The sequence below is a fragment of the Typha latifolia genome, chromosome 7 (genome assembly GCF_019914945.1).
Source record: "Typha latifolia isolate L0001 chromosome 7, TyphaL0001v2, whole genome shotgun sequence".
In the NCBI taxonomy this organism is placed as follows: domain Eukaryota; kingdom Viridiplantae; phylum Streptophyta; class Magnoliopsida; order Poales; family Typhaceae; genus Typha; species Typha latifolia.
In genome coordinates, this window is record NC_133092.1 from 3,296,617 (window position 1) to 3,318,292 (window position 21,676).

At 38.9% G+C, this 21,676-nt stretch overlaps 4 protein-coding genes across 4 annotated transcripts; 3 read left to right on the top strand and 1 right to left on the bottom strand.

Annotated features, from left to right (window-relative positions):
- Positions 1 to 4,032: 4,032 nt before the first annotated feature.
- Positions 4,033 to 6,394, top strand: LOC140791850 (actin-7-like). The gene is made up of 5 exons (XM_073142534.1): positions 4,033 to 4,139; positions 4,432 to 4,504; positions 4,601 to 4,994; positions 5,119 to 5,732; positions 5,928 to 6,394. The coding sequence occupies exons 2-5, from the start codon at positions 4,445 to 4,447 to the stop codon at positions 5,991 to 5,993; spliced, it is 1,134 nt and encodes a 377-aa protein (XP_072998635.1). The 5' UTR covers positions 4,033 to 4,139; positions 4,432 to 4,444; the 3' UTR covers positions 5,994 to 6,394.
- A 447-nt stretch (positions 6,395 to 6,841) lies between these two features.
- Positions 6,842 to 10,662, bottom strand: LOC140792715 (uncharacterized). Its single transcript, XM_073143877.1, has 4 exons — positions 10,151 to 10,662; positions 9,054 to 9,137; positions 8,892 to 8,981; positions 6,842 to 7,424 (listed from the first exon to the last, which is right to left on the bottom strand). The coding sequence occupies exons 1-4, from the start codon at positions 10,577 to 10,579 to the stop codon at positions 7,140 to 7,142; spliced, it is 888 nt and encodes a 295-aa protein (XP_072999978.1). The 5' UTR covers positions 10,580 to 10,662; the 3' UTR covers positions 6,842 to 7,139.
- A 773-nt stretch (positions 10,663 to 11,435) lies between these two features.
- Positions 11,436 to 16,397, top strand: LOC140792929 (VAMP-like protein YKT61). Its single transcript, XM_073144177.1, has 6 exons — positions 11,436 to 11,941; positions 13,126 to 13,223; positions 14,487 to 14,591; positions 15,443 to 15,508; positions 15,655 to 15,741; positions 16,041 to 16,397. The coding sequence occupies exons 1-6, from the start codon at positions 11,725 to 11,727 to the stop codon at positions 16,089 to 16,091; spliced, it is 624 nt and encodes a 207-aa protein (XP_073000278.1). The 5' UTR covers positions 11,436 to 11,724; the 3' UTR covers positions 16,092 to 16,397.
- A 1,228-nt stretch (positions 16,398 to 17,625) lies between these two features.
- On the top strand, positions 17,626 to 21,232 carry LOC140792378 (fructose-1,6-bisphosphatase, cytosolic). The gene is made up of 12 exons (XM_073143345.1): positions 17,626 to 17,902; positions 18,102 to 18,149; positions 18,248 to 18,322; positions 18,407 to 18,468; positions 18,576 to 18,642; positions 19,043 to 19,156; positions 19,391 to 19,477; positions 19,712 to 19,782; positions 19,863 to 19,928; positions 20,385 to 20,471; positions 20,591 to 20,666; positions 20,964 to 21,232. The coding sequence occupies exons 1-12, from the start codon at positions 17,744 to 17,746 to the stop codon at positions 21,075 to 21,077; spliced, it is 1,026 nt and encodes a 341-aa protein (XP_072999446.1). The 5' UTR covers positions 17,626 to 17,743; the 3' UTR covers positions 21,078 to 21,232.
- Positions 21,233 to 21,676: the final 444 nt, after the last annotated feature.

Consider the following 21,676-nt stretch of genomic DNA (forward strand, 5'->3'; position numbering starts at 1 on the left):
TTACAAATATCATAAATTTCATACAAAAAATTTGGGTACGGTTCGGGATTCTTCTTGTCTAGACAAGGGACTCTGAAAGCAAGAGAAAGATGCCCAATTAGCTTGGGTATAACTTGAGTAAAGTTAGGTGTAATTTAGTATACTTTGGATAAATATAGGGCGTTAGGTAGGATTCCATAATCTTTTAAGTATAGTTAACTTAATCTAGTAGTTTAGTTAATAATTTTAATAATAGAATATTTTCTGCACGTATTTAATAAAATATAGGATTTAATTTATAAATATTAAAGATAGATAGTGTAAACTGCAAATTGGTGTTAAATACAACTTTTCCTAGGAACAGAGAACAGAAAACAAAAACTGAAAACAAGTCTGGGTATTATAGTACTCCAAAAGGTTTTGTTCTTTGATTGTGATAGAACATCCCTTCCCCTTTTGATGGCCACTATCTTTGCGGCTAAGGAATAGGAATACCTTTCTCTTTATCACATCCTCAAATTTATCATTTCCTCCCGGGAAAAGCCTTCTCTTGCTTGTCATCATCTCTGTCCTTTGATCCAAATCGCGTTCTGTTAATTAGAAACGGCTTTTCTGGAGTATCATTTGTACAAATAAGATCGTCTAGCTATCATGATTTCTTCCTCATAGAGACAAATAGAGGATAGATGACCTCGCCAATTGTTTGCTGAAGTCTCCCTCTGACCTCTCGTACTGCTGCATTATTCAACAAAGTGATTGTGTTAGTGGATAGTAGTTCTCGCTGTGAGATTTTGATTGCCAAAAAGTAAGGAATCCACTCAGCAGGAGGGATGATAGGTTCCAGATTACTTACATTTGACTTTGTACAGAAAGATAAGAAAGACAGAGACAGAAAATATCTCCTCCCCATTATCAATTTGAAACACTTCTCTTGTCTTCTCCCTTTCTTAATGTAATCCAATCAAAATAATCAGCTAATGCTGGCTCCAGCAAGAAGGCATTAAAGAGAGTGAAACACGCAAACGACTGAAAATAGTTACCTGAGACTTACCACCCTAATAGGATTTGAGAGGTTTGGTGGAGTCTACTTATTCCACCAATGAAGATTAATTAAGGTGCCTTATCATCAGATGACTATGAAGATCATTCTTTTTCGGCTGACAATGACAGTATCCAATCAAAGTTTATCTTCTTGCAGGTCACTCCCAGCGATTGACGCCGACCAGCAACCGGCCTGTATAAAACTCTTCTAAATCCAATAGGAAAACAAGTTCTTATTCATACCACGGGAGTAGAAACTTGCGGACTTTTAGAAAATGTTCTCATTGCTCATCTAATCTTTTTGGCATGTTAACAGCTGATACATATATATATATATATATATATATATATATATATATTTTCCTTTATGTTATAATCCAACATAATGGATGCATGCAAAATGATCGAAATCAGAGTCACAGTATCTCCTTTATCTCTGGGAAAAATTTCACTCTCCCGAAAGAAAAAGATTCATATTTTTTAGCTTTTCACTAGTTGAAGTATGCGACGACGACAACATAAATAATCGAACTATGATGGGAAATGATTGATAGTTGGTACAAATTGAGAATTTTCCCAGATGGAATTCTCGGAACATCCAGCGACAGAGAATTCTGAGCAATAACCGAGAATCTCAAAATTAATTATGATTAATCACACCTGAGTGAAGAACTAACCTATTCTACTAGAGGCAGCCAAGGAGTATTGACCCTTTGTCTAGCTCATATTTAACATTTGGGCTCATGAATGATAAATAAAAAACAACATCTGCATTCCAACAAATCAATATCTGGCATATACCTCTATTCCAAAAAGGCTATAAACTCAATTAAGCAATCCTCCTCATCCTGTTATCCTTGCCGCACATCTGACGCACAAATGGATCAACCCTCAAATGTTAGGGCAGAGCTGTGGATTTCATATATCCAACTCCTCAAAATTTAACTCCTAATGCAGGTTGAATGTTGTGAACTATCTCTTGCAACTGTTCTTATTTGCAGAGCGGTATAGGGACTCTGAGTCCAAAATTTAACTGTTCTTGTTTATCATATGCCGCTCTACAAATAAGAGCAGTTGTAAGAGATTTGGACTCAAAGCGTTTCTCAACAAATGGTCGACATCCTATAGTTAATCCCATCCAAAATAGACCCAACACGTATAGAGACCGACTAAGTCGATAACACTGGCCAAACAAGCCACCAATTCATGCTTGGGCATTAAACTGAGAATCCCAGGTCAGTATCTACACAATAGCTAGTTATGGCAACAGTTGCATCACTACCCGACAGAGGGGCAGCCAACTTTCGGCATCCATGATAGCTTTTGCGTCAAGTAGCAGTCACAACATAGTGGACCCGGCAAGAGGCGAGCGGACGATTGAGGAGAGCAACAATGGCGGAAGGAGGATGTTGTTGAGATCTCAGACATACCGGGGAGGCCAACAGTCACCACGGCACAAGGGTCGAAGGCGGTGGTGGAGAGTGAAGTAGAAGGGAGCAGAAATGGTGTGAGTAAACATGGGACCTACCGTGGCAAGTGATGATGACCGGAGAGGGCATCCGAGTTGGAGGATGTGCCACTAAGAGGAGGGAGAAAGATTCCAACGAAGAAGAATTCGACGGAGGAGGCAAAGGAAGGTACCGATGAAGATGGAGGCGAAGGAGGGGCCGGTAAGCCTCGATACAAGCAAGGAAGGCGAGAAAAGTAGGGGAAAAATTTTATGGGGAGAAGAAGAAGAGAAGAGTCGCTCCCCTCTCCTAGCACCCGGCTAGAGGAGGAGAGGGGGTGAAGACCGACCGAAAAACTCCTCTCTCTCGGGAGAGAAGGCAGCGACCAAACCCTAGAAAAGAGCTAGGGCCACGCCCAAAAATATCTTGTTGAATCACATATCTAAACTGAGATTGAGATGTATGGAATCGAAATGAGAGCCCAATATATACAACAAATTTGGAATCATAATCTTTTCCCAATATATGCAATGTTATATATAATTACTCCTAGTATAAAGAACTTTTGTTCTGCTGGATATGATCCCATGATGTAGGCATGGAGCATTTCGGACGTGGCCATGAGTAGGCCTTAAACCCATACGTTCTTAAGACGTGCAAAGGCTAAACTGAGAGGTAACATGAACTAAGAATCTTAAAACGAAAACCAGATCAACTTGACATTAGTATCGATATTCAAAAGGCATAAATTATCTTCGATCCGATGAGATTTAAAGACTTCATACCATTCTATTATTTCTACATCATTCTTATTAAATATGACTTCTGAGACATAAATAAGTTCTATCCTATCAATTCTATAAATATATGAAACAGTCGTGAATTTTATAAATGTGTTGTAATTCCCGGAAAGTCTACTCTTACCAAGCTTAAAAGACGACTTATACAACCAATACGGAATACATACATATTTCATGTCAATTTCAACAAATAGATTATCGATTAGCATCCAGGTTAATGCTTTGAACTATTCTAATATGAAGTCCTTTGTATATGGTAATAATACAAACGGTGCAAATTATCATATAACCCCCTGTAGACTTGCAATTTTACAATTAAGTTGGAGTACGAGTTGAGCCGAAGTCGTCGCCTCTGCCAGCGACAGTTCCGTTGGCGTGAGCGCACGCACACGATAACGCCTGCACGTCTTTATCGTGCTTCCCACACTGACGTGGCACATTCCACCTTCACCGAAAAATTGAATCGGACGGTCACTTTTTCATCCATCCCTAGCCATCTCACGGTCCAGATTTATCAACGCCGTATGTCATTGTTTTGAATATTCCCTCGCTCTACGGTGTAGCTCTCACCTGCATTTCCGGTCGGACGAAAGATTTACTTCTGTTACGCGAACACGAGAGCTGTGAAAGAATTGAATTGTTAAAGACACGCGTCGTCGGAATAGGTGGTGTAAGAGGCACAACGTGCATTGGGTGATGCAGATAGGAAGGGGATTCGGATTAAGTAGCCGGCTATATAAGAGGCCACACCTCCGTCCTCTCTCCTCCTCTAAGCTTCGTCGTCCCTTCTTCTCTCTCGGTTCGTGCGAGAAAAAAATTTAGAGGAGGAAGCGGAAGGGATTCGTCTCATCGATTTCCTTTTCTTCGAAAGGTGAGATCCGATCCCTTATTGCTCTTCGTATCGGAGACTTGATCTATTTCAGACTATTAGGTTGGTGATCGAGCTGATGTTTACGATCGATCGAGATTGTCACTGATAGAAATTGATTAGATTAGACGAGAGTTCGATGATCTATAGCGTAATGTTGTTTGGATTTTGGTCTTTCCGGTCTTTGATGTGAGTTTTAGCCATTGGTTACCCAAGTATTAAATGGCGGATTAATGATTTGATACTCTTTTCAGCAAACAAGATAAAATTTGTAACTAATTACCTTCGTCTGTAGAAATCTATAAGAAATGGCAGAAGCCGAGGATATCCAGCCTCTCGTCTGCGACAATGGTACCGGAATGGTCAAGGTATCGATAAATTAGATATTTTAATCCGCTAATCAAATTTCTAAACTCGTAATAGCTCTGTTTAATTACGTTTCTAATGTATATCTATAATCCCAGGCTGGTTTCGCCGGTGATGACGCACCCAGGGCAGTCTTTCCCAGCATCGTGGGCCGACCTCGGCACACAGGTGTCATGGTCGGAATGGGCCAAAAGGATGCCTACGTGGGTGATGAGGCCCAATCGAAGAGGGGTATCTTGACCTTGAAGTACCCAATCGAGCATGGGATCGTTAACAACTGGGACGACATGGAGAAGATTTGGCATCACACCTTCTACAACGAGCTCCGCGTTGCACCTGAGGAGCACCCAGTGTTGCTAACCGAAGCCCCTCTTAACCCCAAGGTCAACAGGGAGAAGATGACCCAGATCATGTTCGACTCCTTCAATGTGCCTGCCATGTATGTTGCCATCCAGGCCGTTCTCTCCCTCTACGCCAGTGGTCGTACAACCGGTACGATTCTTTCAACGCATCGAATTAGTTCTACATTTTATTAAGGGATTTTGTTTTCATACTCATATTTTCTTTATTATATTTTGCAAATACCATCTAACATACCATCGAAATTTTCCTCCAGGTATCGTGCTCGATTCCGGGGACGGAGTGACCCACACTGTTCCAATCTACGAAGGATACGCACTCCCCCACGCCATCCTCCGTTTGGATCTCGCCGGCCGCGATCTCACCGACAGCCTGATGAAGATCCTCACCGAGAGAGGTTACATGTTCACCACCACCGCGGAGCGGGAAATCGTGCGAGACATAAAGGAGAAGCTCGCCTACGTCGCCGTCGACTACGAGAAGGAGCTCGAGAACGCCAAGAACAGCTCCTCCGCCGAGTCCACCTACGAGTTACCCGATGGCCAAGTGATCACCATCGGAGAGGAGCGGTTTAGGTGCCCTGAGGTGCTCTTCCAACCAGCTTTGATTGGTATGGAAGCTACTGGCTTGCATGAGACTACGTACAACTCCATCATGAAGTGTGACGTGGATATTAGGAAGGATTTGTATGGTAACATTGTGCTCAGTGGTGGGTCCACCATGTTCCCTGGAATTGCTGATCGTATGAGCAAGGAGATCACTGCGCTTGCTCCGAGCAGCATGAAGATTAAGGTGGTTGCTCCTCCTGAGAGGAAGTATAGTGTTTGGATCGGTGGTTCTATCCTTGCATCTCTTAGCACATTCCAACAGGTAATTTCTTTTTTCCTTTCCCAAAATCAAGTTGACAAGCCACTATAACACTGACTTGACTCAGCTTCAGCTCACTCTGATCTCATGTCAGTTCAAGTTGAGCTTGGCCAGTGAGCTTATTTGATGCCCACCTCTCTCACCTAGTTTAATTTCAAACTAACGCCCGAGAATAACTTCCATATGTTTGTGTAACAGATGTGGATAACGAAGCAAGAATATGATGAAGCTGGTCCTGCGATTGTCCACCGGAAGTGCTTCTAGATTTTCGTGGGCTTGGCGAGTTTATTTCTAATTTCTTCAGGCGGTCTTTTTGATTCCGGGTTGTGTAAGCTTTGTCTGGTTGAGATGTGGCTTTTACAAAAAATAAGTATTAAGTAAATGTGCTCGACTGCACCTAAAGCGCCATAATTTATATTCATTGATTGGCTTTTCTCAGAGGGAACGAATAAAAGGGAAACAGCAAGGGGACACTCTCTTTTCCCTTCTTCTTGATTCGGCCATACACGTCACAAAGTCCAGTAATATTATCATGTATTTTGATTTTATTTCATGATTGTGGTAGTGGTAGCAACTGGGTTGTCGTTCATTTTATTCATTTGTTGTTAATATATTGTATGAAAAAAAAATTGATTTGGTCTCAGCTTGAGGCTTTGAACTGGTTATGTTGAATTCTTATTATTTTGATGCTATGCAATTCACTCCCTTGTTGCTAGTTTTGCGTGTTTGATTGGTTACCTGGTGGTAATTGGGAGCTGAGATCTGTGACTCCTCTTATTATATATTAATAAGTCCTTATTTTTAATATTCATATATTCTATGGCACGGAATGAATTTTTCTCGTTTTCGCTATGTGGGTGGGTTAGGAATTCTATTCAGGTATGCCATCATATATATATATATATAGGGCAAGAAACTTTTGTCATAATAAGAGAGGTGTTTCTGATGGGGATGCTCGCCTGCACGAGGAAATTTCATTCGTGGACTGGTAGAAAACATAAAATGTGATAAAAGAGAGGAGAGCGAAATAAAAAATAAAAAATAATTTAGTATTCAGATAAATTATTACATCTAGGCATAAGGAGAAATACTTATTATGATCGAGGCCAGGATTTCATAGACAATTTGAACCTTTCCAGTATTGCAATTACGATAAACAATTTGAAATTACAAAGAAGACAGGCAACAACCACCCCAACTGATTCTTCTCCTCCTAAATCACCACAGTTGAACAACTAAAAAGGTACTCTGCAATGTCAACCGTATGAAAAACACCTATGATGTTATTCGTCAATTCATCAAAATTTTCTCCCACTTTCTAAAGCATCAAAGTTCATCAGAAAACATAGATGAAAATGATAATTAAACATAAATCTTGCAGCTTTCCTTCTCCTAGGTATATAACCTGCTTCATGCAGCTGCCTTAGCTGCTGCAGCTTCTTTAGCAGCTGCAGCTTCTTTTTCTTCAGGTGTAAAAGGTATTGGCTTGGTTGGGGCAGGTAGGCGGCCAATGCTATCTACCTTATCGCGTTGCTTTGGCGGAGGCCTTGCTGCTTTTGGTATTAAGCGTCCCTTCTTTGCAAACCACTCAGGCTTGAGGAGTGCTCTAAATCCTAGTTTGTTGTAGTACACCTTTCTCACGGATCCACCGGCTGCTTCCACTGCTGCTTTTGCTCTAGCCGTTACCCTTGATACCTGCAGAACATGGGCCATAAATAATCAAGGCTTCTAAATTTAGCTTTGAACATACATTTGCCATCGACAGAAAAAGCAGGTCATAGTGAAATTTTGATGGCCTGAAAGTGATGCCACTTGACAATAAATAATGCAGTTAAGCCTTTTAGCAACCACAATCACATGGGACAAAAGTTTTCAGTGCATTCAAAGTAATGATCAGACATTCAACCTTGCCAGTAAAACGAGAAACAAGTGGATTTTGATGCAGACTACGCAGTATTAGGTAGGGGTATTGAAGACAAAAATGAGCAGTGGTACTAATCATGAATTGTAACACACTTGTGAACTAGTGATGAGCTTATAAAACACTGGCACTGTTTGAAATGGTTCGATATTGATCTAAGCACTTCTCACATAAACTGCAAAGCAGTGTATGGTAAAGCAAGATAGGGAATAAGAATGTTTCTTCAATAGACAGGTATCAAAAATTTCATACAATCTTGGAATGATAATTTAAAGATTTTTCAAGATTGCTGCAGTCACAAGGTTTGCTAAAACAAAGAAAAAGATTATACCCAAGTTCATCAATTAATTAGGAAGTTGCTCTATAATATTGTCTTGACATCCTTTTAGGCTGGTTAATAGCAGAACCCCATATATTTTGTGCTTCAAGTACTAGTGCCACAATTTTTTATTTTGAATCCAAAGGTGATGTACTATCGTTATCTAAAGGGGAGATAATTTTACCAAAGGTGAAAGGACTGCAATTCATTCTGAATACAATAGGCAAGACAGCATATTGGTAAAAGTTTGTGTTCTTTCTTTTACTGAGTGAAGTGACCTAATAGTTTGAAACTTCGAATAAACTTCAGATTGTCTTCACTTAGTACAAGTTACATCACATTAACTTTCCTTATGAGTCACATAGTGCTTCTTTGTCCATATGTAGCTCAAATTAGACTAGGGAAAAAGCATGTACCAACTGATTTCTATTTCTATGGTTTAGCAGCCACCTTTATGCGGACTAATAATTCACAGCTGACTAATTTGAAACTAATGATCGACGGCAACATCTTTTGTTAATGTCTCTAGCTAAACAATGGTAAGCTAAGGGAAAGATTAAGAAATTTGATATCAGATTTGCCTTGTGTTCAATCAGGGAAGGACCAACAGGATTGTAGATTAAACCCAAATGCAATTATGAAATCAAATGAAGATACATGGAAACTGCTTGTATAGAAGGAAACTGCGTCCATAGATAAAACATATGCCTACGTTTTACTATACATCTATTTGCAGCGCTTGCCATAAGCCAAGCACCTTATTTTTCTCGTAATTTTTTCAAACATCTCGCCCAGTGTGTACTCTACTGTTTTGAATAATGCATACAACATAGGAAGGTCAAAGCACTTGTTGCGACTAAAAGTACAATCAACAAACGGCTGCATATTTGAATGAGAAGATCAAACTGGCAGTTGAGCTCACCTCAAGATGAATTGGCCATTTGATGTCTTCTGCACCACGACCCATCAATCTCACACCATCCTTTATTTGCTTCCCAATGGCACCTGTATCCTAGTACCATGAAGTATCAAAGTTAGCATTACAAAATTAAACAATTCAGGCCTAAGCTATAACATACAGTACCTTTAGGGTTTTCATGGTGATAAGTTCTGACGAGTCGATATGGCCTGAATTTATGAGCTTTGCGATCTTTCCAAGTCCTACTGGCTGTTAATGGAAAAACAATAGCCAGAAGTGATACACTGACACCAATGAATGGTGTGAAAGAAATGGATATTTTCAACACAAACAAGAAGCATAATTTACCAGGGAAGCAAGTTATAATTGGAGAATAACTTGGAGAACTTGAAGGATGAGGCCTATTCCTAAGGTTGGTGCTAATACATCAGACGTGAATACTCATGCAAAGCTATGAGCATAGGATTGCTCTTAGAATGGCATATGCTTAGAAAATACCACTTATAAGGCCTGCACCAAAAGGGCCAATGCCAAAGAGATGATAGCTAAGCTCGATGTCACCCTCGTCTAATAGCCAACTTTCTAAATTCCAAAAGAAGAGACCTTTCTTCCTCTATCATTATTTAGCCCTTTATCTGCTAGCCATTGTTGCATACCCATCAGTATTCGGCCTCTTATCTGCTAATTATTTATACTCTAAAACAGACCTGATATTAATTGGCTAATGAACCATGATCATTACCACAAAAAACTGAGACAAAGTTAGTATACTATGGGTTCTCCACTTTGTAGCAGCTGTTTTGGATGTCTGCAGCTGCAGGGATGAAGTTCCAACTTTTAAAATTTGACAGCCCCTTCCTATGAATGGTTTATGAGCTTGTTGTTGATTAATGTAAATTGGACACAGATGCGATGCTCTACACTGCATCTCAAGATGCAGGCAATTTAAATAGCAGATAGAGTGCATCTGTGTCTCTGACCTTTATCTTGATTCCTTCTTAGGGTCAAGTGATTCAAATACCCTCCTTATACAGTATACACTTACCAAGTACTTAGAACTAACAATATTTGAACTTACCTCGCCCCAAGTACAATACAATGGAGTTCATCTACTCAATCTCACCAGTGGAAATGTGGAAACCACTACTACAAATGGCATCATTTATAGCTCAAACAACGCGCCAATTCAAATCTCCTTATAAGACGCATCAAAATATCATTTTTTTTCTTCAATCCGACTCTAAGAAACATATTAGGCTCACCTGGAACGTGAGGCTGAAGCGGTTCTTAAACCCTCGCCGCGGCAACCTCCGCCGTAACGGCGTTTGCCCTCCTTCGAATCCATACTTCATGGTCCCCCTCGCCTTCTGACCCTTATGTCCCCTCCCCGCCGTCTTCCCCTTCCCGGAGCCGATCCCCCGCCCCTTCCGCTTCTTCTTCTTCCTCGCCCCCTTGTTGTCCCTCAGATCGTTAAGCCTGAGGAGGCTCCCCGACAAAGCCATCTGGCTGTAGAACGCGAATGCCCTAGGGACCGCATTGAAAGGAGATGGAAACGGAGATGGAGGTGGGAGGATGGTGGAGAGAGAGGAGATCGAGGAGGGGAGAAGAAGAGATTTAGGGATGAGAGAGGAGGAAGAGGAGAGGGGAGTGGGGAGCTTGAGCTTGGAGAGGAGGGAGGCGCGCCGCCACATGGCTATGGCCTATGGGAGAGGTGGAGGAGGGGTTAAGCCATCGTTTAGGAGTGAGGACAAAGGGAGAGGTTTTGGTCTGGTCTCTGGAGATCGAGTTGCTCCCCACTCTGTATCGGTCCTCCAATACGCTATTGGATCCGGATCTGGATCCGATGATGGTTATGAATTATAATCTTAGAAATTGTGGAACCAATTTTAATTAATTCAATTGATTTTATTTCTGCAAAAAATATTATATAAGCAACATAGCTCTTTGGTTGGGCCTGGCCATGGTTTAGATTTATTTTTAGAAAGGTTGACTTAATTGTCTAGAAGAGTTAATTTTTTATCTAATCTATGGTCTGCAATATTTATGTTGTTCATTTAATGTGCTCAGAAATATCAATCTTTTGCATCCAGACCTATAATATTACTCGAAACGATATAATAAAATTGATATGTTCACCCATAAATTTACATTGGTAGCATATATAATGTCTTAAACATTATCATTCAACATCTTCCGTATCTCAAACTCCCAATTTCCTGATATGAAAGCACATTAATCATAAGAAATGACTCACTATAAAATATGTTATGTGACCGGAGCCAAAGTTTTGACCATAAATGACATCTTTTGTAAGGTTTTTTTTTTTTCCTTTTTTTTGGGAAAAAGGGTTGAGGACTAAGTCTCAATTAAAATGTGTACAAAGAATTATTTTCTTAATGAAAATATAACTACTACACCAAACTTGGACGACAGTATGGAGTACCGCTAAAGAAAATAATAATAATAAAAATAAACAAAAGGAAAATTTAAAAAAAAAACGGCAGTAATTTACGTAATAAAAAATTTAAGTTTTGGTCAAACTTTCTTAACCATGGAGTGTTATTATTTACGTTTATAAGAGAAATTGATAATAATATTCTCTCGCAAACGCGGTCAGACGGCCAACGGAATCAGAAAGCACGTATCCAATTCCCATTCCATTTCCATTCGTCTCCCCTTTCTCCCAGATTCCTTCTCATCTCTCTCAACAAACCCAAGAAGAAGAGAATAGAAAGACGACGAGGGCGAAGAAGGGCGAAGAAGGGCGAAGAAGGACGAAGATCGCAAGAACTCGATCTCCTTAGGGTTCTTCGTCTCTCCGACCCGTTCGCGTTCGATGAAGATTACCTCCCTCCTCGTTCTCAAGTGCTCCGCCGCCGGGGAATCCTCCTCCTCTGGGGGTTCGCCGGAGCCGGTGGTCCTTGCGAACGCCTCTGACGTCAGCCACTTCGGCTACTTCCAGCGCGGCGCCGCCAAGGAGTTCATCCTCTTCGTCGCTCGCACCGTCGCCAACCGCACCCCGCCCGGCCAGCGCCAGTCGGTCCAGCACGAAGGTATCGTCGTTAATTCCTCTGCCCTTGTTTTCTTTTGACGAATCTCGTAAGTCAAATAGATCTTTTCCGGAGAATTTTGGGAGAAATTAGACAGTTTTAGGACGTTTCTGGTTAGAATTCACCATTGTGCAGATGATTTCCGGTAGACACCCCTGATCGCGTTGTTTGACGATGAAACACTTTTTCACAAATAAGCAAATCGTCAGCCATTAGTGAATTGTTAAAAAAAAAGGTATAGCACGAAACACATCCTGCACATATGTCTTTTTGAATTACCTTATTCTCGAAAAATAATGTATTGGAAACTTATTGCTAGAAATTGGTCAATGATAATAATGTCAGTTATGAGTAAATATAATTTCTTGATATGAGAACAATTTGATAAGTCAGAGCTTTTGTCAGTTTACCTGGATTTTCCCTATGGCCTTTAGATTTGTTACCTGAGATGGGGGATGTATCTTGTCATTGTCAAGGTGTGACAATTAGAGAGATCTTATCTACATCATTATGAAGCGCATGCTTTTTGAAAATGAATCCGTTAGAAGATCTCGTACAAGTCTTCAAATGCTTGCAAAAACTGAAAGTAATGTTTCGATTATAGTTTTAAATCCAAAATGAAATCCTTTTTCTTGTTATGATTTTCTATAATGAACCATAAGTGCAATAGACCTTTTCAGTGACTCCATGTTCATATCTGTTACATACTTTCTGATATTGCTAAGTAACTTAAATAGATGAAGTTCAGTTATCGAGTTCTTTGAACTAGTATAAACTATTTTAACTAAGTTTATTTACAGCATCTTTCATTTTTTGTACTGTGTTTTTAACTTTTTATTACTTGCTCTCCATTCTTCCCTTTTGCATTATTACCATGCTTAACAGTCAAGTTCAAGAACTCATTGTTGGACAATTGTTGGTAAAATATGAAACAAGAGGAGTAAGTACATTGGATGATCAAGATTTCCATTCTAAAGAAAATTGGTAATCGAAGAGAGATATTGTTGCATAATTAAGGTGACTTAATTACTAAACTTCAAGGTTTATTAGTAGCACTTATGTCACTTGACACCAATGGACATGCTCGCTTTTTTGCAGTTTCATTTGTATCTTTTCCCCTGCTGAATTATTATAGTATAAGCTCTGACATACTCTCTCTCTCTCTCTCTCTTTGTTCTTTTATGTAGAATATAAGGTTCATTCTTACAACAGGGATGGCCTTTGTGCATTGGCATTTATGGACGATCATTATCCTATTCGAAGTGCCTTTTCTCTTCTTAACAAGGTATGAGATAACAATTTAGTGCATTGACTATACCCTGTTGCATTGCCATCGGCCCAAAGGCCGAAAACCCTAATTTGTGGTTTAGATTAGAAAAAAAAAATCATATTTGGACTTTGAAGATTCTTTGACTTTCCAATATTGTTTACTAACTTCAGCTCTATGTTCCATGAATTTTAATTTTTCTGAGTTAGAAGTGAATTATATATCAGTATGGTTTGATTATTATTCTACTTCTACTTGAAGCTTATTTGTCATATGAGTATTTTTGTTGTTGCATAGATACCCATTACTTTTTGATAGACAAACACATTGACATATTTTGGTAATAGCTGACCAGAAACTTGATGCTAAAACTTTAGTACACAATTCTAAAAAATTTCTAACTGTTAAATGTACCTCAAATCTGAATTTACATGCTCTGTAATGAGGACTCATCAACTATGATCTTTTTAAGTTGATCTGTAGACTTAAAGAGTATTCTTCTCTCTATACTGTTCGGCAATTAGGATATACTATTTTCATTCATACTTATTTGCTGTTCAGCAATTAGGATTACAAATATTTGTAGGGTAGTCTCTTGTTTTGCTTAATCTTTTGATGGGGACTTCTTTGGAGCCTTCTAAGTTGATTGAAGGGACTTGAAATGTTACAGATTTTGTGCATGCACATGCCTACATTGTTGCATGAGTTGTAATCATAGTCAGATACATAGAATCAAGATGAAAAGTTTTGTTATCAATATGGATTGTCATGTCCATCAGCACAGTCAGCATAGCTCAGTACATATTGTGCCAGTAAATTATTGCCACTGATATGGAAAAAGTATTTCGATACTTTCTCATGGTCATTGTCAACACATGCCACTATGAATTTAGCATATCTTACTTTAAATAAATCTAATTTGGAGTCTCTTTTATACCCTTTAGAAACCTATTGTAGGGGCCTAGAAATGGTTAAAGATTGTTTTTTCGATGTATAAAGACTATTTAGTATGTCGACAACACACAAACTCTACACGGTACGTGCGAGTAATACATATTGCGCTGATAGCCCCGTGTTGAGCCAAGGTTAGCACGCCTAGTTCCTTTGGCACAATAATCCTAGAATGTTATGAATCCTTGGGTATCTTCCTTGATTTCTGTATGACTGTACTTTATATGAAAACACAAGTTCTGAATTTGTAAACTTGATAAAGATATTTCTTTTAATAGTCTTTTTTAATTTTTCAAGTAGTCACTTATGGTAAGACGTAATACTTTGAAGGTACTAGATGAATATCAGAAGACTTTTGGGGATTCTTGGAGAGCAGCAAAGACAGATGCCACTCAACCATGGCCATACTTGAATGAGGCTTTGATAAATTATCAGGTTTGTATATTCTTCTGGATCTTTGTTCTTTGAGGAATCTTACCTTTCTCCAAACCATGTAACAACAAGTCAGATAAACATCAGCACAGGATACTATTTGCTTTTTTACCATTTTTTAGTCTGCTTTATGTTTTTTACAGACTTTTTTGTATGGTTAACTGGTTTCTTCGTCCATATTTTGTAGAAGAGAATATAGGCGAAAGCTATTATGCTTTCAAATTATATTTGTAAGAGATTCTTTGTTTCCTCACAACGAGAATTTTTCTCTCTTTGTTCTTTCAATAACGAGATTAAATTAGAATCTAATCAACTTAGCTTCTCCCTTGTTTAGTACACCTAACTGTTTGAATTGACTTTTGAAATGAGGTGGTAGAATAGGTGGAAATTGTGGTGAAGGGGAATATATTTGTGGATGAAAGAGGTGAAACGAAAGGGACAGGTGGGTTATGGACGTAGTATTAGAGTGAAGTGAGTTATATTGGGTTAGGAAGTAAGGAAAACATTGAAACAATATGAAGGATAACTTGATGGGTTTGAAAGAGAAGGGAATTGTTTGAAAGGGGGACAAAAATCATGTTTTGGATTCGGTTAAAGGAAATACAGTTTAGGGGACTATCCTATCTCGACTTTCATGCTGCTGGTAGCCTCGGTTCCAATTACTCTTGTAGATATGTATGATTTGTAATGCACTTAAAGAATACTTTCACTTAAAACTTGTCGCGAGCTGGAAGCACTGTATCTATGTATGTACTGTGTGTGATGATACATTTTGGTTTATCACTTTTACCTTGAATTTAGTGCATTACATTGCAAAAATTTACTGTTCCACATTTTGTTTGTTTTTTCCCTAGGATCCTGCAGAGGCCGACAAGTTGCTGAAAATCCAGCGGGACTTGGATGAAACAAAAATTATTCTAGTAAGTATTGATCACACACGTACACAGAGCACAGACTCATGCAAGCATACACATACCCACATGGTTGAGAACATGATGCTTACTTGATACTGAGACATAGCTTCTCCTTATTGTGTCTTTGTTCATGTTCGTGAAAATTGTTACAGCATAAGACCATCGATAGTGTGCTTGCACGGGGGGAGAGATTGGATAGCTTGGTTCAGAAGAGTTCAGATTTAAGTGCAGCTTCCCAGGTATAGTCATTTTTCCCTCTAGAAGATCGCTTATCTGCTTATGAAAGCTCGACATAATGACAGTAAGCATACATGAGCTCACAATAGCTTGGCATAATTGCATAGCTGTATTAAGCCCAAGATAGTATTATGATTATGCAGTTAGACAGTTTGCAATACAGACAAATTATGATGTTCTTTGTTATTGAAGTTCTTAGTATACATGATTGCCATTATTCTGCTGTGAAATTGAAATATTATAGATTGTATCAGCAAATATAATTGATTACTGAAGAGATTTGTGTTGTTTTCCTCTACAGATGTTCTACAAGCAGGCCAAGAAAACCAATCAATGTTGTACTATACTTTGAAATCGACCAGGGATCAAGTAAATATTGGTCATGGGTGAAATATGGTGTTCTGGCAATACTTAAACTGTATCAGTGTTCTGATAACTAAGAAAAATATGTGTGAACTGATATTATTTATTAGGCTCTCGAGCTTGTTGAATCTTCAGCACTATATATTTCTTTGTTTTGCTCTTTAGTTATGCTGAAGAATTCGAGAGATTCAAAACTGATAGGTTACAGAATCAATTGTGATGATTATACATTTGAATGTGACTGTATGACTTGACTCTTTTTTATTTATTTATTTGTACGACTTGATTTAGAAAAGCACTTGCACTGTTTTTTTTTTTGAGAGAGAGAGAGAGAGAATTTAACAGTGTTTCAGTTAAACTAATATCATTGGGATTCGAAATCGAGTACATTCATATACTGTGAAAGGCAATAAGAATGTTGCAAGTAGAGGATGGAGTTGGTCTTTGGATATCTGCCTTGCATTCACAAATTATTTTCTTCAGAAACAACAAACAGTTCTCACATTACATACAGGCTGAGTTGGGAGAAAAAAATGCAGATTTTGTGGTGTCACCGTGATACATTTATATTGTGTTCATCTGATGCATTAAACAAATGGGATCAGGTACTGGTTCAACTACCCATTTATCATATTGCTTCATATCCCACCTAGTCACTACTTATCGATGACAACTTCGTGTCTTACTCGATTCTCTCGAGGTTGCTTCCTATTCATAAATCTATTAAAAGGTTGCCCCGTCACTATAAATCTCTGATACATAATTTGGTACTCCTTTATTCTGATTCTGATTGGTGTTGTTGGCTCCTCATGTTGCACAGTGGCATATTGCGCAGAATGTACGCCAAGATATGCCATGCCATTTCCTCACTTTCTAAACGTATGTTGCTTGAAATAATTAAGAAACGTTGTGTTGAATAATAGCTCTATATTTCGTCACACTGGACGTAAGACTACTTCTTTAATATTATCCAGCTAATTAGCACCGTCAACAGGCTCCAACTCGTGATTGCGTGGCCTTCTTACTTAAAGAGTTAAACATATCTCATTGTGTATTAAATTTTTTTTAAATAGCACTGCTGACTATTTCGTGCCCAAGATTTCTGTTAAGATAAAAGTACCACTTTACAGCAGATCCTCCCTAAAGACGGCGGATGTCACACCCGCATACTAATTCCTATGCGCACAACCCGCGTATATTGATCTAGTATGGTATAAAAAAACTCCACCTTCTCGTGCTTCTCCTTGACGCAGTCCCCCTCCTCCTCCTCTCAAGTGAACACCAGAAGACAAAAAGCCATAACTACCTCAGCAGTGAGTACTACAGGGAGAGAGCCGGGGCGTTATCCTCACCCCAGCCACGAGGCGTCGCTAACGCCGAGTACGCCACGTGTCGCCGAAGCTTCCATCGGCCGTAGATAGCCCTATCCCCTCTGTCTCTCTCCTTTTTCCATCCCCCGTGACGTCCACCTCATTTATTCGTTTCAATTATTTATTTTTAATACTCTCCTTTATTTTTACCCCTCCTCCTTATAAGGATACCCCTCGCGTATATAACTTGCCATTCTTTTCCTCTCCTCCTCCTACTCCTCCTACTCCTCCTTTATTCCTCTGTTTCCTTTGTTGCGAGCTAGATCGAGCCATGGATCACGCGGCGGATGCGTATCGGACGGACCTGATGACGATAACGCGGCACGTGCTGAACGAGCAGTCGAGGCATCAGGAGTCGAGGGGCGACTTTACCATCCTCCTCAGCCACATCGTCCTCGGATGCAAGTTCGTCTGCTCCGCCGTCAACAAGGTCTCTATCCTCCCTTCGTCTTCTTCTTCTTCTTCTTCTTCTTCTTATTGTACCCATTTAATCGAATTCCGTGGAGTAGATTGTTCTCTTTGGCTCCGGGATTGGTTGTTGCATTGCTCTGTTTGGGATTAAACTACTAAATTTAGAAAGGAAGCGAAGAGGAGTCGAATTTTAATTTCTTGTAAATTTTTTGTAACAGGCTGGCCTCGCAAAGCTCATCGGACTTGCTGGAGAGACCAATGTTCAGGCGAGTGCTGGTTGACTCAAAACTCGATTTTTTTTGTTCTTATGAGAATGGGGGATAAGAAATCTTATTCTTGCTTGCTATCTCGATGTTGAGATCAGGGAGAAGAGCAGAAGAAGCTGGATGTGCTGTCGAACGAAGTCTTCGTCAAGGCTCTCGTCAGCAGCGGCCGCACCGTAAGCGTTTGAAGAATGTTGTCACAATATTCTGTGATTTTTTTTAATATATAAAGAATGGATTCTGAGATGTTCTTTGTGCAGTGTATTCTTGTTTCTGAAGAGGATGAGGAGGCGACGTTTGTGGATCCGAAGCTGCGTGGGAAGTGCGTAACAAAACCATGCCTCTGCTCTTGAGTGACCCCATGTTTGATCATTTCGACTTATACTGAGATAAGAAAATTTTTGGACAATGATTGATTTGGGAGTGCAGGTACTGTGTCGTCTTTGATCCTCTGGATGGTTCCTCCAACATCGACTGCGGTGTTTCCATTGGAACGGTATGGATTATTCCAGTACCTTAGTTTTGCGTCGTGGTCGAAGTCTAAATTTCATAATTTTAGTCTATGTTTTACGATTCACTTTTCACAATTTTAATTTCTTGTAGTTGTCAACAGAAGTATCGAGATTAGTATTTGACAAATCTTAATTGCTTAGGGATTAGTCAGTAATTTTACATCGAGTGGTTTCCTTTATACTTTTCTTAACTTGGTAAGCAATACAGAGTCAGTCTCCTTGGGAATTTCTTTCTCTTCTATCTTACAAATAAATTAGACTAATTATCTCTCTACGTATTTATTTTTGGCAGTTTTGTTCTCTCATAAATTGTCTTTTTTTTCATCTTTTTTAAGTATTTCTTTTATATTACATCAATAATTCATGACTTCAGTTTTGGTGTAGATTTTTGGAATATATATGGTTAAAGATCACGAGACTGTCACTCTGGAGGATGTTCTGCAACCTGGAAAGAATATGCTAGCAGCTGGGTATTGCATGTATGGGAGTTCTTGCACGGTAAAGCACCCTAATTGCTCTTCTTTTACATGCCAATTTTGTGCAGAATTATGAGGACATCTTAATCCTGCACCTTATTGACTTTTTTTCCTGATCATAGTTTCTTAGAAACATTATCTAGTTGAATGCAAGCATATACATCCTTTTGCAGAGTTGCTCTTCAGAGTTTTATCTCTACTTATGCTGTTTATGTTGATCACACCATTATACTGATGGGACACTATTTTATTGCAGCTAGTATTGAGCAGTGGAAATGGTGTAAATGGTTTCACTCTGGATCCATCCCTTGGGGAGTTCATATTGACACATCCAGACATAAAGGTCTGTGCGAAAATTATCTTAATTAACTTACATTATCTGACTATCAGATTTGCATATGATTTTGTCTTTATTTCATCCTCTATCCCTGTTAGCCGTTGGTAATTGATATCAGTCACACATACATCCCGTGGAGAAACTGGGACAAAAATTGTGATGTTTCTCAGTTATACACATTAACCAGTTCTCTTTCATTTTTTTTGGTAAGACTCAGATAGTACACTTGATTTTATGTAGATACCAAAGAAAGGGAAAATATATTCAGTGAATGAAGGAAATGCGAAAAATTGGGATGGACCTACAGCAAAGTACGCATAATTTGATCTGCTAGTTTCATTTAGCTAAAAAGTTTTAGCCGAGTTAGCCATCATCCATTGATTTTTTTCAGGTTTGTGGAAAAATGCAAGTTTCCTCAGGATGGCTCGTCACCAAAATCTCTTAGATATATTGGAAGGTATGTATTTCTGGTGATCCTTGTTAACGACCGTTGCCATTCTTTTTAAAGCATATTTACATTTTCTTCTCAAAATGCTCCTGAAGGAGTCTGAAAAGAAAGATTAGAATTGCAGAGTAGTGTAAAAATGCATTGGAAAGTATGTTGGTATATTGATTCTATAGGCTTTCATTAATTTACATCCCATCCACTCCACAATTTATATTGATCATGGGCAGTTCGTTATCATATAAATAGATGTCACAATGAGACAATTGGGAGCATTGAAGATTCAATCTGTCGACATCTTTATCTGAAGAGCTTGAGTCATAGTTTTCTTAGTTAAAGAATTGTAACAGGACATCGGATTAGTGAGAAAAGATCTGTAAGATTAGAAGAGATGTAATTTTAAATAATTTAAGCAGCTTGTTTCTCGTCATTCTCATTGCACGAATGTGCTTTCTCACTTGTCCACAGTATGGTTGCTGATGTCCATCGTACCCTGCTCTATGGAGGCATATTTTTGTACCCTGCAGATAAGAAGAGCCCAAATGGAAAACTACGGTATGTGCAAAAATAACATTTTTACTTGTCTATCCGCAGTGAACTGCTACATTTATCTACAGTGTGATAGAAAATCTCCTTGAACTACTTCACTGAGGTTGGTACATCTCATTTAACAGTGTTCTCTATGAAGTCTTCCCAATGTCTTTCTTGATGGAGCAAGCAGGAGGTCAAGCTTTTACCGGAAAGCAACGGGTAAGAATAAATTGCTCTCCTTTGTCTGACAAACATTTCCAGCCTAGAACAACTTTACGTTGAATTTTATCTTTCTTCATAAAAGAAAAACTTAAAATAAACATATCTCATTGAACCTATGCCTCTTCCAAATTTTGCATCAGAATCTCGCACATAGTAGATGACATGTTGCGTTTACATTCAATTCATACTCCGATTCGCAGTACCTGAACTCATCATGCTATCTATTGTCAGCATAAACTATTTCTAACCCAACTTTAACATAGATTAACAAATGTCTGATCATCACATATGCAGGCTCTTGATTTGGTTCCTACGAAGATCCATGAGAGGTCTCCCATCTTTCTCGGCAGCTACGATGATGTTGAACAGATTAAAGCACTCTATGCTGCAGAAGAGAGCAAAGCCTGATCCAAGAAAACTAACTTCCTTAGATGCACCTTTAATGCCACCAATATTTCTGAGATGCTATTTGTAACCAAGTTCTCCCAGCCATTTATAGGCTAGACAAAGTTACATACATTGCCTCATAATTTCATCAATGCAACTGCAGCTGCAATGTCAAAGTCGTATGTTTCTTCCTTCTCCTTTCTGTTCTCGCTTAAGATGTTTTGCTATCTTCCTCCTTTGACTTACAGTAAATTGTAGCAATAATCATCTCAATTTGTTAACTAGATGACTTAAATATCATAGGTAGGAGACTTGTACTCAGAAATCTCTCATAAAAATTAGACTGTTGACTGGACCCGTTCAAAAGTTCAAGCTTTAAGGATGGCTGCATTTTTATCGGTTTGATGTCATTATAACAAAGTCGTAGTCAGAATCTCAGATAATTCAGTCCTGGAATCAATGCAGTTCATTGACATCAATATTTTTCGTCATAAATTATTAAAAATGACTAAACTACCTCTACTTGATATGGACCACTGTATGTTAAATGTCTAATCTTAAAGTACATAAAAATAAATTAAATCAGACCAAACCACTGAGGAATAAACTATAACTTACTC